The following is a 15,059-nucleotide window of genomic DNA, read 5'->3' as shown; positions in this document are numbered from 1 at the left end:
TGTAACTAGAGATTTTGTATATGTGGTCCACATCTTATTTTGATGTGGACTGTTATAGGTTAATCCTGCAGTACTTTGACTTAGCATAGTAAGTGAAGCATTAACTGATAATATCACCAGTGTCCACCTCAAGACATATGTAACGACCACATTTTGATTATTATCTTTCAGGCCTCAGTTACACAGAATATTATAATGAAAATGTACCAGAGATATCCAACATGATACCACTGGTTTCATTACTTGCAATGTACAATGCATAAAATGTGGCTGATAGTCAATAGCTGGATCAGCAGCATTAAGTGTAGCTGAAGTTGAACACAAACACACACACTGAACATACGGTATCTTTAAAAGAGAAAAACAAGTAACAAATGTGTGGCCAAGATTGAAATGTACTATCACAAGAGGTGACCTGAAGTCACCCAAACCAAAAATGGTTTGTGGTATAGGCGATTTTTTTTTTCTTAACTGGCCACCAACTCTTCACTGTGGTCTCATTTCCTAGTCAAATACTGGAGTTTGGGAATGATGCATCTATCCAGGAAGGCTTCAGTGCTCCATGGAGACGAAAGGACCCGAACTGTGCTCAGGCTGACAAGTGATGGCCCCTGACAAATTGAAATATCCGGTCCAGTTGTTTTGCATATGTTTAACACCGGCTGGCTTTGAATTTAAAAATATGACTTTCTGTCTCCAGAAAGTTTAAGTGAAAAATGGTTCTTTTTTGTTCGTCTTTTCAAAAGAGCATCAGAATGCTTTCATACAATGTGTACATTCACTATAAAACCTAATCAGGCACACTGGGGGGGGGGGTAAGTTGACTCCAATTGATACCTGGTTTAAAAAAATAAAATAGGCAAACCAAGGCATGTGAAAGTAGGGTTTGTCATGGAAACAGCATGTTAATGGGACCATAGCTTTATGGTTTTCCAGGCAAGTCTTATTTTGCCACTAGTATTGAAAGAAACAAAAGAATACACTGGTTGTCTATATGGTACATAATTTAAAATAAATGGTTTTTTAAAAACAAAGTCTGGTGGTGACTTAAAAATGTCTTCGAAAGCTATTTATAAAAACATAAAATCTTTCTGCATCAAATTTAAGGACACCCACAATAAGAATGCTTTATATTTATTTCTTGGATGGAAACAAATAATCTTAAAAATTTTTTTCCAGAAATTATCTGATTGAATTACTTAGTGAGGAAACATGTTTTAATTTGGTCTAAGAACTGTATTTTTTTTTATGTCTACACAAAAAATATATGTACTATAAATATGGCTACTATATCAATATAACAAAGAAAGATAATAGTTATTAAAAATTGAGTGCTATATTTGCAGATTTTATTTTTCTAAGGTATTTTGCTTTTCAGAGGCTATTCCTTGAGGCTTTCTGTCTGGCATTTTCCATTTCTTATAACCTTATTTCCATGAAATGTACAACTAAACTTTGCATCTTTTATATAAAATTAGTATAAGTGTATCCTTATGTGTATATGTATATATAGATATAATATAGATATCTATTTATATATCTATATACACAATATAAAAATAAAAATAGAATTTTTTCTATACAAATGTTTTTATATAAAAGTATAAATTCATCTATACAAATATAAATTCTGACTTAATGTAGAACAATTAGATAATTCCTGTGGAAAAGGTTCTTTGCACAATATAAATAGGATCTTTAGAAGCAAACAACAAAACAGCCTTATACAATTCACGTTGTTTAAAGTGCTTATAAACATCGTCAGTTAACCATTTATTGATTGTCTATTTATGGTTTGAGAATATCCATGATTATGGAAAAGATACTACCTCATAAAAATTGTGACAAGGGTGATGGTTGATTTTTTAAAAACCTCCATATTATAAAATGCTTACTCCTTGAAAGAAAAAAATCTTTTTTATTATAATTAGAGTTCTCTTTTTAATAAGACTCTGAGTAAAGAAATAATTTACAAATTTCTGTTACATTGTTACTGTCATGAAAGCAGCTCTTTTCTTGGACTTCATGTCAATCACAATGCATGTAGGATAATTCTTTGCAAGGAATGCTCTGAAGGCTTAAGGATAGAGTTTTTCATTCAATTTCTGAATTTTTATACTGTGGGATTGGCTGTGAGACACTCTAGAGTGTAAAGACAGTTCAGACAGTTCCAGCTCTATTATTTTCAGGCACAAAAACCATATAATTTCGTACAAAACTTTGATTTTTTATTTGCGAAATTAAAAATATGGTAATATATATATATAAATTTCTATTCCTCTATAAATATAGATGATTTTGTGATAGTGAACAGAATAAATGCATACCAAATTCAAAGACCATTGTCATTTTAGGGTATGACAGACATATATAAATTTAGGCCCTAAGTACCGGTATTTTGATAAACTCTTAAAGTTTAAAATAATACAATCAGGAGGATTGCTTTTCTCCTTTTTTTTTTTTTCCACAGAGAACTAAAGTATTTTAAAATGGCTTCGAAAGATTTACATTTGACACATTTCTGTAAATCCAAAAAGGAGCACACAGGATTTAATGCGGTAGACCTGCACACATTTCCCCTTTACCATGCAAGCCCATATTTTATTTCAGGAGCTAATCCCGTCAAATATGTCACCTCCTTTACCTCCTGGAATCTTACCAGGTTATTATTAGTGATGTGAATTGTTCCTCCCTCAGAATGTGTTGCTCAATAATAATCATGATATATTGAAAGTGTACAACTTTTACATCTCAAAGTTTCTGATATATGTCTAATTATTACTTGATTAAAAACAAGAAAGTAGTACTTCATTTTGAGGAAGTCCATTACACTGAAATCTCCTTCAAGTTTTCATATTCAGTTTATGCTCTGCTGTCCTGTAAAGGAAAGCAAATATCAATCCCTTAACAAGCCTTTCCAGGTGGCCTCAGCATTTCCATGTTACAGAATGGTAAAACCTAAAGGCAGGCAGGCGCCTCAGTGCTGGAGGCAGATTGCCAGGTATCAGTATGCAATTAGAATGAACATATTATAACCCCATCTTCAGTCTCTCCCAACCCACACAAAGCTTCATGCCTCTTCCCAAATCTCAGTAACCACATCTTTCCATGACGTTGGCCAAACCCAAACCAGGTTTTAGACACTAGAGAACGAAATGAGCTCACTCACCAAAAATTACACTTAAAAGTTTGGCATGGGTTATCCCACCCACCCTTCTAACCAACTTAGGTGGGAGGAGGGAGTGGCTGGGCGTCCCGGGACCGTGCGGAAGAAAGCCCGGACTGTTAGCGCCCACACCCCGCCCACACCCCTCCGCCTCTTTTAAGTTGGGGGAAAGGTTCCCCACAGTGAAATCCTCGGTTTCGGGAAGCCAAAGGGACAACGAGCCTTCTCCGGACAAAGGCAGAACTGGGATGGGTGAAGAGTCACCCATGAATCTGGAAGATCTGTGGAGTTTTGTACCTTAAAAGCCCGGACCCCAAGAAAGGAAGGGAAGGGAAGGGAGGGAGCAGAAAGAGCAGTCAGGAAGAGACCCGCTGCGCAGTCCCAGACGCACCCCACCCGCAGCGGGGGAGCCACATACCGGGAAGAGGCGCACCCAGCTGTAGCGCTCAGGTTTTATCTCTGCAGTTCTCCAGAAAGGGCAAGAAGTAAAAGCCTCAAAGCAGTAAACTGCCCTAATAATTAAAACTTAAAAAAAAAAAAAATAAGTAAAGTAGAAGACAAAACGCGTGATCGGTCATCATTTAAATACAAATATACTTACAAAAATCTTACACAAGCTATTTACAATAATAAAAGCATACAGTCCTGGTACAGGAGTGTAAGAGCTAGAGGTCTGTTCTCTCCCTCCCCCACCCCCCACCTCTGGCAGTTGGACCCTCTGTTTCCTTTGCCCCCGGGGATGGAAGCTTTTGCAGGAGCTGTGCAGTTAGACTAAGCCTGCGAAACTGAGCGTCTAGTGAGGAAACCTGGAGTAGCCAGACACGGCGAGGACTCCATCGGGATAGCTTCTGGGGGTGGGGGAAGGGGGTGGGGGTGAGGTGGGGGGGGAAGGGTATCTGGGCCGGGCTGAAGGTAGGGAATGGGCTGAGACCCGGGGGGGCTCAGACGGTGGTCTCCCCCTGTTTGCTGTTGGTGAGCCTGGTGTAGAACTTCCTCCAGGAGTTAAGAGTCTTGCCGGACCAGATCCAGAAGCCTGACGTGATCCCCACGATCAGCGTCATAAGGTACTTGATCATGAAGACTGTGAAGTCGGGGCTCATGGGAGGGTGCGGCGGGGTGCCCCCACCGGCCTGGAGATGGGGACAGGGGATCGCGTAGCTTTTGCAGCTCTGGGCCACCCAGCTGCGCTCCCACTGGTCCCGGAAGGCCTGCTCATAGAAGTAGCAGGCGATGACGATGGTGGCTGGCACCGTGTACAGCACGCTGAAGACACCGATGCGCACCATGAGCTTCTCTAGCTTCTCGGTCTTGGTGCCATCGTGCTTCATAATAGTGCGAATGCGGAAGAGTGACACAAAGCCGGCCAGCAAGAAAGATGTTCCGATGAACAGGTACACGAAAAGGGGAGCCAGCACGAAGCCGCGCAGTGCGTCCACGTTGTTGAGCCCCACGAAGCACACCCCGCTCAGCACGTCGCCATCCACCTGGCCCAGCGCCAGGATGGTGATGGTCTTGATGGCCGGCACGGCCCAGGCAGCCAGGTGGAAATACTGCGAGTTGGCCTCGATGGCTTCGTGACCCCACTTCATGCCGGCCGCCAGGAACCAGGTGAGCGACAGGATCACCCACCAGATGGAGCTGGCCATGCTGAAGAAGTAGAGCATCATGAAGAGGATGGTACATCCCTCCTTCTTGGTGCCCTGCGCCACGGTGCGCGCCCCGTCCTCGGAGAACTTGTCGTTACACACCACCCGGTCCTCCAGCAGGAAGCCGGCGATGTAGGCCACGGCCACCGCGGTGTAGCAGCCCGACAGGAAGATGATGGGCCGCTCCGGGTAGCTGAAGCGCCGCATGTCCACCAGGTAGGTGAGCACGGTGAAGAGCGTGGAGGCGCAGCACAGCACCGACCAGATGCCGATCCAGGTGCGCGAGAAGCGCAGTTCCTCGGGCCCAAAGTACATGAGCCCGTACACCTTCGTGGGCTCGCAGGGCGCGCCGCAGTCCTTTTCCCCCAGGAAGTGGTAGTTGAGGTAGGAGGGCACCTTGAGGGCGCGCGGGCAGGAGAACTTGCCTCGCTCCGGCCCGCCAGCGCCCCCCGAGCCGCCGCCGCCGCGGTGCCCCCGCCGCCGTGCTGGGGGTTGCTGGTCCAGAACTCCGGCAGCAGCGAGGGCGTCGGGGTGCCCTTGTCCGAAGTGTTCTGGCCCACGCACAGCTCGCCCGCGCCGTGCACCGGGAACTTCTCGCACTTGAGCGTGTCGGGCCACTGGAAGCCGAACTTGTTCATGAGCGCCTCGCAGCCCTGGCGCGCGCGCTCGCACAGGGAGCGGCAGGGCGGCAGCGCCTGCTCCAGCACCGTGCACACGGGCGCGTACATGGAGCACAGGAAGAACTTGAGCTCGGCGGAGCACTGCACTTTGACCAGCGGGTAGAACTGGTGCACCTCGAGGCCCGCGTCCTCCTGGTTCGTGTGGCCCAGCAGGTTGGGCATGATGGTCTGGTTGTAGGCGATGTCCGTGCACAGCGGGATGGAGATGGGCTGGCAGTAGCCGTGGTCCGGGATGGAGATGCCCCGCTCGCCGTTGTACTGCTGCCCGCCCTGCTGCTGCTGCTGCTGCGGGGCCGGCGGCGGGGGCTGCTGGCCCGGCCCGGGCCCCTGGCCCGCCGCCTGCGCCCGGACCCCCAGCAGCAGCGGCGCCTCCAGCAGCCCGAGCAGCAGCAGCAGCCAGCGCGCCAAGCGCCCGGGGTCGGCCGGGGGGCGGCGGCGGCGCCCGCCGGCCCGCCCGGCCCCCGCCGCCGCCCGGAGCGCCCCGGCGCAAAGTTCCCAGCTCGCGCGGCCGCCGGCGGCCCGGGACCGCCGAGGCGCCTCCTCCTCAGCCATACTTTCTCGGCTCCCGGCTCGGCGCCGCTCGGCTGGGGCTGGGGCTGGGGCTGGCGGCGGCTCCCCGGGCGGCCGGGGACGTCTCCCCCGCGCCGGCGCGCTCCGTCGAGCCCCCGCCGCTCCCGGCCCGCGCCCCGGCTCCCGCTCCGCGTCCCGCAGCCGCCGCCGCCGCGGAAACTTGCGATTCATGAAGCGCGGGCGGCGGGAGGGACCTGGGCGGCTCGGGCTCGCCGGGTCGCGTCCCGCCTCCCCCGCGCGCGGCTCGCCGGCTTCCGACCCCGGCGCCGCGCTAGTGGCCGCGGCCGGGCAGAGCGCGCAACTCTCGGCAGACCCGCGGCCTCGGCTCCCCCCTGCGCCTCCGCCTCCTTCTCCGCCGCCGCCGCCTGACCATTTGTGTCAATCCCTCAACTCGCGGCTCTGCTCTCCCTCGCGCGCCCTCGGACCGGTTTCCAGGCGCCCCGCAGTCTGTCTTTCACCAGGAGGGAGGAGCCTTGAAACCGACGCGGAACGGCAGGCTCAGGGACCGTCGCCCAATCGCCGCACCGGCTTCCCGGCGCAAAGGGCGCCCGCCGCGGGCTTCGCGGGAGGGAGGCGGCCCCCGCGGGAGGCGGCGCGAGGAGGAAGTCGGGGCGCCGGCCGAGGCCCCGCTCGGGCACGGAGGGTGGGTTTGCCCTGAGGCGGGACAGGCTTGGTTGCTTCTGCTTTTGCGGAGGAAAGGGCGAGGGCCGGGGTGGAGAATGGGCCCGTACGCTGCTGCGGACAATGAGTCGGAGTCGCTGGAGCGCGGGACTTAGTTTTCTCGTCTTGTGTCGTGTCGGTGTTCGCGTTGGAGAAGCTGCTCTTAGACGCCGCGTGCAAGCTGCAGACCCAGCCCTGCCATCCCATGCCTTTCTTTGCCTTGAGAGCTCACAGCTTCCTTTGCCCTGTGTTTGTCGAGGGTTTGTTTAAAATATTGTTTTGCTCCATCTCAGAGCTCGCAGGCGGGGTCGGGCCGACTTGGGCGCGCCATTTCTCCCGAGGAGAAGCGCGCAGGGCCACTGTCAAAAGAAGAAACACAGCAAAGCAAACACAAACTCTGATGGAATTTTAAAAAGTAAATGCGCCGTCCCCTAGTGATTTTCTTCTTGCAGTCAAACTTCTTTTTCTTCTCTTTAATCAAGTCAGTAACAGAAGCAAGGAGAAACCATCTATTAAGTACTGAGAGAGAAAAATTGGAGACCCCAATACGACTTCCCATCGGGAGCTGCATCCACGCCTCAGCCCCCAGAGGTGGCTCTAAGGCAGAGTTGCGCTTTAAGCAACCTGAGATTTGGGGAGCTGCCGTGAGCCTTCCAAAGCCCCCCTCCCCGGGACCCAAGATGGGGAAACTCTTGGGAGACTTAGACCTGGGCCATTAGATTTCATGGAACGGGGTGCAGCATGGTCTCCCACCAGTACAGAGTTGGGGATGCCAATTTAAAAAACAAATGAAGTCTGAAAGCAAATAGCAAACTGCACATTCCCTTCCTAATTCCAAACAGCACTCCATCTCGCGGATTTATATTCTTGGGGTGGTTATATGGGTTCGATTTTTAGAACTCATGGTTTAACTACATGACTCAATTTTATGAATAAAGTGCCATTGTGTTATTTACTGTACATAGAATTTCTTGACTTATAACCAGACTCTCTCTGGGGATTCTTATCTACAGTTATTTTATATAATTTCTTTATCCACTTACTTGTTTTGTATAACTTACTAAGCACCTACTATGCTATAAGCACTGTTAGGTAGTGGAGTACAAAGATGAACCAGACCCTCTGTTCTGGCAATTGGACCCTCTGTTTCCTGTGCCCTGCATGGTACAGTGGGGCACAGAAATGCATGTCTGTTGCCATAACGCCCACAGCAAAGCTGGAGGAGCACAAGGAAAGCCACCAACTCAGATAGGAAGGGGTGGAGAGAGTTCTGGTGGAGGGCTGGCTCGAAAGTGCTAAAGATAGGAGCTCTGAAGTCTTAAATTGCTCAATAGGGGAAGGGTATGGTTGAGATATTATGAAGAAGGCAGGAGAAAAAGGTTCTAGTCCAGACTGAAAAGTTTGGCAAGAACTTACAGATAATAGGGAATGATTGAAGGTCATTTTTGCCTATTTGAACAGAAGGTGGCTTCAGGGTGACTGAAAGAGGGTATCTCAGACCTACTGTCACTGGAAAACTTGAGCATTAGTCTAGACATCATGGTGATCACTTAAGAGGGATGTTACTTGAACCACATATTTATAGGGTGTTTCATTTACCTGTTAAAATGAAATATCTATTTGTATCTGATACATGTTGTTATTCAAATGTTCATGGGTGCAGTAAATTCATTAAAATATGTATTTCTTTTAATGTACTTCTGGATTCTTTGTTTATTAAAAGAAGAAGTGATAGTACTAAATGTGCGGTAGATATCGTATGTGCGCGCATGTGTGTGTGTGAGTGTGGTGTGTGTTATCAGTGATCATGAAATATAAGATATTTAAAAGGAGGTTAGAAAGCAAAGGTGCTCTCTCAGGTCCATAACTGTGTAACTGTTCATTTTGCCTCCAGCATCCCGCTGCACAATCTCCTAGGGACAGTTTTTCCACTCTGATGCTCATCCTCTGCTGACATTAACCCATCCTTAGAAACTTCAACAAACCATCTTACTTCTATTATTCCTCTCTTGTTAAGACTTATTTGTCTTGTGTTCCCTCTTCTCAAGGTCATTGGAGGTGACCAGGTTGAGTGAAAAGTAAATTTATTCAGAAGTATTTATTACCAAGAAGCATCACATGTAGGAAGCATCAGCCGCTATCATTCCAAACCCTGCCCCCGTTTTCCCCAGTGGATCAGGGCACAGGGAATAGGGCAGAAAGTTCAGTTCTGTTGCTCAAAGTGGGTCATTTTCCTGCTTCAAAAGTTGTCCTGTTGAAATTCTTGAGCTTGTTTTATCTCCCCCAGGAAAGTGAAGTTTACTAGGGAGGAGGCTGAGGTATGATCAGAATTAAAAGAAAGTCATTCTTTCCAGCTCATGGAACAGGCAGGAACCAAAGACATCATCTAGGAACTAGTTAATTTTTTCCAGTTTACAATTAAGAATACAAGGCCCAGAAATATTAAAGGAGGCACTACAGGTTAAATGGTCTAGTTTGGCCTGAATTTCATTAGATTTTTATTTTAACCCTGTGTTTTTTTTTAGTAACTACCATTCTTTTCATCTTAAAAGACAAAACTATGTTCTGCTCAATAGTTCAAGAACACTTGAAGTTTTTCCTAATCAAACTATATAAAAGACTTTGTAAGAAAAAGTTATTTCTTGTGAGATGTCTTCAAAAAAAAAAAAAAACCAACAACCAAACACCTGGATTTTTAATTTATTTTTTATACCAACACAGTATTTCATTTATCAAGTCTATGTGATACAAAGGAAGCTATTAAAAGTCAGGAACAGTTCAGAGTTGTAACCAGTAGCAGTCGACATTGTAGAAGGCCTTTTGGGAAGGTGACCAGGGTGACACTGGATAAGAAAATATTAGAAGAGAAATACAAGCAGTATATTTTCACTTTAGCCTCTAATATGATAGTTTTTCAGGAAGTGCAAAGGTTTGAGATCCACAGATAAAAATTGCTAAATAAGTGTGAACTTCTATGAACTATGTAATAAAAATATTTCAATTAGATCAAAAGCATAAACATCACCCTCCTTGATACTGGCTCCTCAAGCATCAGACTTAGTCAGGTTTTCTTGTATCAAAGATCTTGTTGTATCAGACCTTTCCCAAACTTTTGAAGTTTCTCTAGACTGCTTATGTCAGGGTAACTGTGGATAATTAGCCAGACTGAAAAGGCAGTTCCAGTCTCCTGCAGCCGAGGGCCGAATGAGCAGCTTGGTGCAAGGTCCAAGGGCACCCTCGAGGACCTGAGCTCGTCAGTGAGTTGTTTTGTTGGTGGCTTGTGGGTGGCAGACTTGAGTTGACTTTGTTAAGTACCAGAGATCATAACCCGGGTTAAGACTATATTTTTGAACACCTGCCATATGTATTTGACATTGTTTTTCTTAATGTGTTGCTTAAACTTTACAACTCTTTGAGGTAGGTACTAATTATTATCTTCTTTTAAGAAATGAAGAATCTAAGGCTCAAAGTAGTTGAGTAACTTGTCTAAGTTCCCAAAGCCACTTAAGTTCATAGGAAGCCTGTGTCTGACTGTCTATAGGCTTCCATTGAATGAACATGTTCACTTTTAAAGATTGTAAGTGCAAATGACGTTTCTGGATGCAGTTTGTGTGACTCCACAATATTTAACTTTGTTTTTTTATGCTAATATATAGATGGTAGGGACATCAACGCTGGGACTCACTGATAAATTAGAACATTTTCCAAATTGCATTCTGTGAAATACAATATTTTCCCCAAGGGTGTTCTAGGAAATATATTTGTTCAAATAAATTTGAAAAAAAAAGCCATATTCTATATCCTTATTTTAGATTCTTATTAGTCTGACAAAATCTCTGAGAAGTCCTAAAGTGAAGAATCTTATTAAACTTTGTCTTAGTAGTGTATTTCCCGTCATTGGAATAGACACATACACATGCGCATTTGGAATTCACACACATTGTAGAAATATTTTTGCCTGACACTCATGCCCTATGGAATAGAATTTAAAATGTTGGATTCTGGCCTCCCTTGTGGCACAGGCGGTTGAGCGCAAGGCTGTAAAGTTGTCCTCAGCCTCTGCAGTGCCGGTTCCATCCCCACTGGTGGTGGACATACCCTGATGGCGAGAGCACACCCCTCCTGTCTTGCCCGCTGCTCCCCTCAGCAGTGTATTTCAGTCAGTCTGCCTGTTCTGTTCCCCACTCTGTCTTTGGTGAATCCTCTCATCCTCTCGCACATTTGACCTGTACCCTGGTTCTTGTATAAATAAATAAATCTTAAAAAAAAAAAAAGAATGTTGGATTCAACCTAATATATCATGAAACTGAACTTTTTATAAGGTTGAACTCTCACCTCGTAGCACCCTTTCATGTCAGGAGTGGGAAGTAAGAAATTAGCCTACTATGCTTTGAGTTCCTGACTCATCTCTTTGAATTTCTAGTTTAGGAATGTTGATTGGTTAGGAAGCTGATCTCGATAAAGAAAGCTTAAACTGAGCTTTTCTCTCCTCTCTGAGAGAATTACCCTGGGAGTCTATTATATTATCTTTGTAGAGACACTTTAGGTGTAACGCTGCCTAAATTTTCACTATAGATCTCTACCTTTTTGTCTTGAATTTCCAACCTAGGCACTTGTGCATAATAGACCTTCTTAATAATTCTTAATCCTTACCTTCCAAGACATTTGCCTTATTTTGCAACAATTCTCAATCTGTCTTTTTCTCATTTTTTTCTTCATTCTTACACCAATATGTTCTTGGCATTGGTAAAGACAGTTTTTGGATCCATTTACACACAGAACTTCAATTTATAGACTGTCCTTGAAAAATCTATCTTTAACAAAAATATATTGCTTTCCCATAAACAACTTATCAAAACAGATTGCCAATTTGATCATCTTGACTTTTGTCTCACAGGGCATTGGTAGCTGATTAAGATCCTAAACAAACATATTTTTGAGTCAATCATAACTTGTTAGAATTTACATTTTGGACTTGGCAATACTTAAAGATTAAATATAGATTCAATAGGTCTAAATATGAAGCATGCATTACTTTTACACAAATCTCTTACAAAACACATTTAAAATAGAAGTGTGGAGTAGATATATTACTGTTAACACTGAATTTTCATAATAAAGGGGAGTAATTACCCAATTTTTTATAATTCAAAGATTAACCTGTAAGAGAAGATTTTGCTAAATACATTATTTAAAGCCTAGTTTTTCAAAAAGACGAGATGTAAAGAATTACCTCATAACTCTGCTTTAATTTGTTATGTTGTCATTATTCAATTGGAAATCTGTCCGGGAAAACTTTTGAAAAAATGCAGGCATTTGGATTTAAAATGTAGTCCTTCTGTGAAACCAGGGGAAAGAAATATAGATGATCCCTTGTAAATTAAAACCTTATGTTTCATAGGCTTAAAGAAACCTCTCTGATTGGTTAAAATGTGGGGAGCTGAGTTTGGAATCTTCTTGGTGCAGAAAGTTTTAAGAGAACACGTAAGACTTGTGCTTTGTAAGTGAACATTCCTGCTCTCTCTACATGACTTAGACATTTTTGTTTAGGGGGGAAAGAATGTTATACATTTTTAAAAATTATAATCTGATCAAATTGTTTTCGTTTTTCACTTGTTTCTTGTTTTAACCTGACAGCATCTGGGGGAAGGTAACATGGACATCAATCCACACTTTCTAAGTATCAGTAAATTCTTTTTAAAATAACATCTTTGGAATTATAATTAAGAACAAGCAGAACACAGAGCTAGGCGTTTAGGCACTTTCATTTTAGATCTGAAAACATTTCCTTACTCAGGATAAAGAAATCATTGGGTTCCTTATAGTTTATTAGACACCTGAGACTGGAGAAATCTTAATACTTGGGGAAAAAAAAACATTTTTCCCATGAAAGTTGTTATCATATCATAGTGCCTCACAACCTTCACAATAGCACTAATGCAGTTTGCAAGAATGATGATCCTTAGTTAAGATCAGAATTGGAGACCAAAGAAATTGACTTGAAACTCTATTTTGAAAAGAAATCTGTACCCCCTGTTTATTGCAGCACTGTCCACAGTAGCCAAGACATGGGAGCAACTTAAGTGGTCATCGACAGATGAGAAGATAAAGAAAATATGGCGTGTGTGCACACACACACACATTCGCACACACACTGAAATACTATTCAGCCATAAAAAAGGAGATCTTGCCATTCACCACATCATGGATAAGTGAAATAAGTCAAATAGAGAAAGAAATATACTGTATGATCTCAATTATATGTAGAATCTAAATCTAAACAAACAAACCAAAAACAAGTTCATAGATACAGAGAACAGATGAATGACTGTTAGATGCAAGGCTGGGTGTGGGTGAAGTGGGTGAAGATGATTAAAAGGTACAAACTTCCAGTGATAAAATAAATAAGTCCGGGGGATATTAAGTACAGCATAGTGGCTGTAGTTAATAATACTGTATTGCATATTAGAAAAATGATAAGAGATAGATCTTAAAAGTTCCCATCACTAGAAAAACTTAACACCATAATTGTCATCAATTTCCAATATAAGCAAGTATTGAACCACTATATTGTACACCTGAAACTAAAATAATGTTAGAAATCAAAAATATCTCAATTTAAAAAGAACATTGACTTGCTCACCCAGCCTGTTTGTAGGGGAATCAAAATTCAAATGTTGTGACAGGTGTATTACCATAGCCACACATCATAGGAACAAGATAAATTCCACAGCTTTTGTAACCTAATTAAAGAAAGTCCACTAGGAAATACAAAATTCTGCCAATAACTTAGCTCTACAACAGTTATTTGAAGCTTTTAGCATATAGGATATCAAACATCATAGGACAATGTCTATTGACCATTCCTTACAAATGCCCAGATTAAAAACACAAGGATATAATAGTGCATTTTAGGTGAGGGGTGAATTTTTGGAAGGGGAGTAACAGGGGACTCAACATATACTATACTGTTATCTGATTTGATTCAGGGGACATACCCATGTCATCAGAAAAAAAGGCCTGCACTGCGTATATTCTTCAGTGCTGAATGAAAGGCACTATTCTTTTCTTTATTGGGGTGAGTTTTCTTTCTTCACTGAGTCTCAGTTTCCTCATTTATAAAATTAGGGTGGGTTTCCCTGGTGGTGCAAGGGGTTAAGACGCAGTACTATGGAACTGTGCACAGCCACTGCAGCTAGAGTTCAATCCCTGGCCAGGGAGGTGACCCACGTGGCGCAGCAGACCTCTCCTATCTTTTCTGCTGGTCCCCTCAGCAGTGTATTTCAGTATGTCTGTCTGTTCTGCTCCCTTCTATGTCTCTGGTTAATCCTCTCACCACGCCCCCCCCACACCTCTGGCCTATACCCCAGTTCTTGTTGAATAAATAAATGAATCTTTAAAAATAAATTAAAATAAAGTAAAATTAGGGTGATAATCTCATGGATATTGTTTATCCTCTTGGCTTTAATAAACTGTAATTCTGATGACCACAAAGATGTGTGTGTCTATATATAAAAGCAAAATATTAATCAATAGGTAAGTGTATTTGATAATATGCCTTCAGTCAAGATTTTAGGAGTCTTTACATTATTATTCCGATATATTGGAATATAATCAGGACCTTTTAAACTAAGGGCTTTTCAGTTTTCATTTCACTCCAGCTCTTTGCATGGGCAGCGTATTTCCCTTGGGACCTTGCAGTCTACAGAGTTTACATGGCATTCTAGCTGCAGACCCTTCAGATTAACACAGGAAAGTCTGCTTAGAAAGAAAGTAAACTTTGCCAGCATTGGGAACTACATATATATCTGAAAATATGCACACTGGTCAAAATCAGATCTGATGATTTTGATAAAGCTAATTTTCCTTTTGACCCCATTTTAACCTCAAATTCATTGTTTTCTAAGTATACTGTGTACCTATGGCCATATAACAAGTCATGCCAAATGTAGTGGCATAAAATTAAAACCATCCTATTATGCCCATGAGTCATGAGGTCAGCAGTTTCAACAGGGACAGTGGGAGCGACTTGCCTGTACACCACAAAGTCTGGGAACTCAGCTGGGAGACTCCAGCCTCTGGTGACTCAGGCAGTTGGGAGCTGAAACGGTGGGGGCTAGAGGTGCTACTTCCAAAATGCCTGGCCGGTAGACAGAGATGGCTGGACTTGGGTGGGACGGTCGGCCAGAGGGCTTGTGTGTGGCCTTCCCACATGGAAGCCTCAGGGTGTCAGACTTCTTATGTGAAAGTTCCGCGTTCCCGCAAACGCCGCAGAAGCTGCATGTTCCTTCATGACCTGCCTTGGAAATCACAGAGTGTCATTTCCACCATAATCTA

General features: G+C 44.0%; 1 protein-coding gene across 1 annotated transcript; it reads right to left on the bottom strand.

Moving 5' to 3' along the window:
- Positions 1-4,031: 4,031 nt before the first annotated feature.
- On the bottom strand, positions 4,032-6,044 carry FZD1 (frizzled class receptor 1). Its single transcript, XM_037507585.1, is given in 2 exon segments — positions 4,032-5,280; positions 5,283-6,044. Coding segments are annotated over 2 exon segments (1,935 nt in total). The 3' UTR covers positions 4,032-4,107.
- Positions 6,045-15,059: the final 9,015 nt, after the last annotated feature.

This window comes from Talpa occidentalis, unplaced genomic scaffold (genome assembly GCF_014898055.3).
Source record: "Talpa occidentalis isolate TD23 unplaced genomic scaffold, MPIMG_talOcc4v2.1, whole genome shotgun sequence".
Taxonomy (NCBI): Eukaryota; Metazoa; Chordata; class Mammalia; order Eulipotyphla; family Talpidae; genus Talpa; species Talpa occidentalis.
The sequence above is the reverse complement of the archived record's forward strand: the minus strand, read 5'-3'. Positions and strand labels throughout refer to the sequence as shown.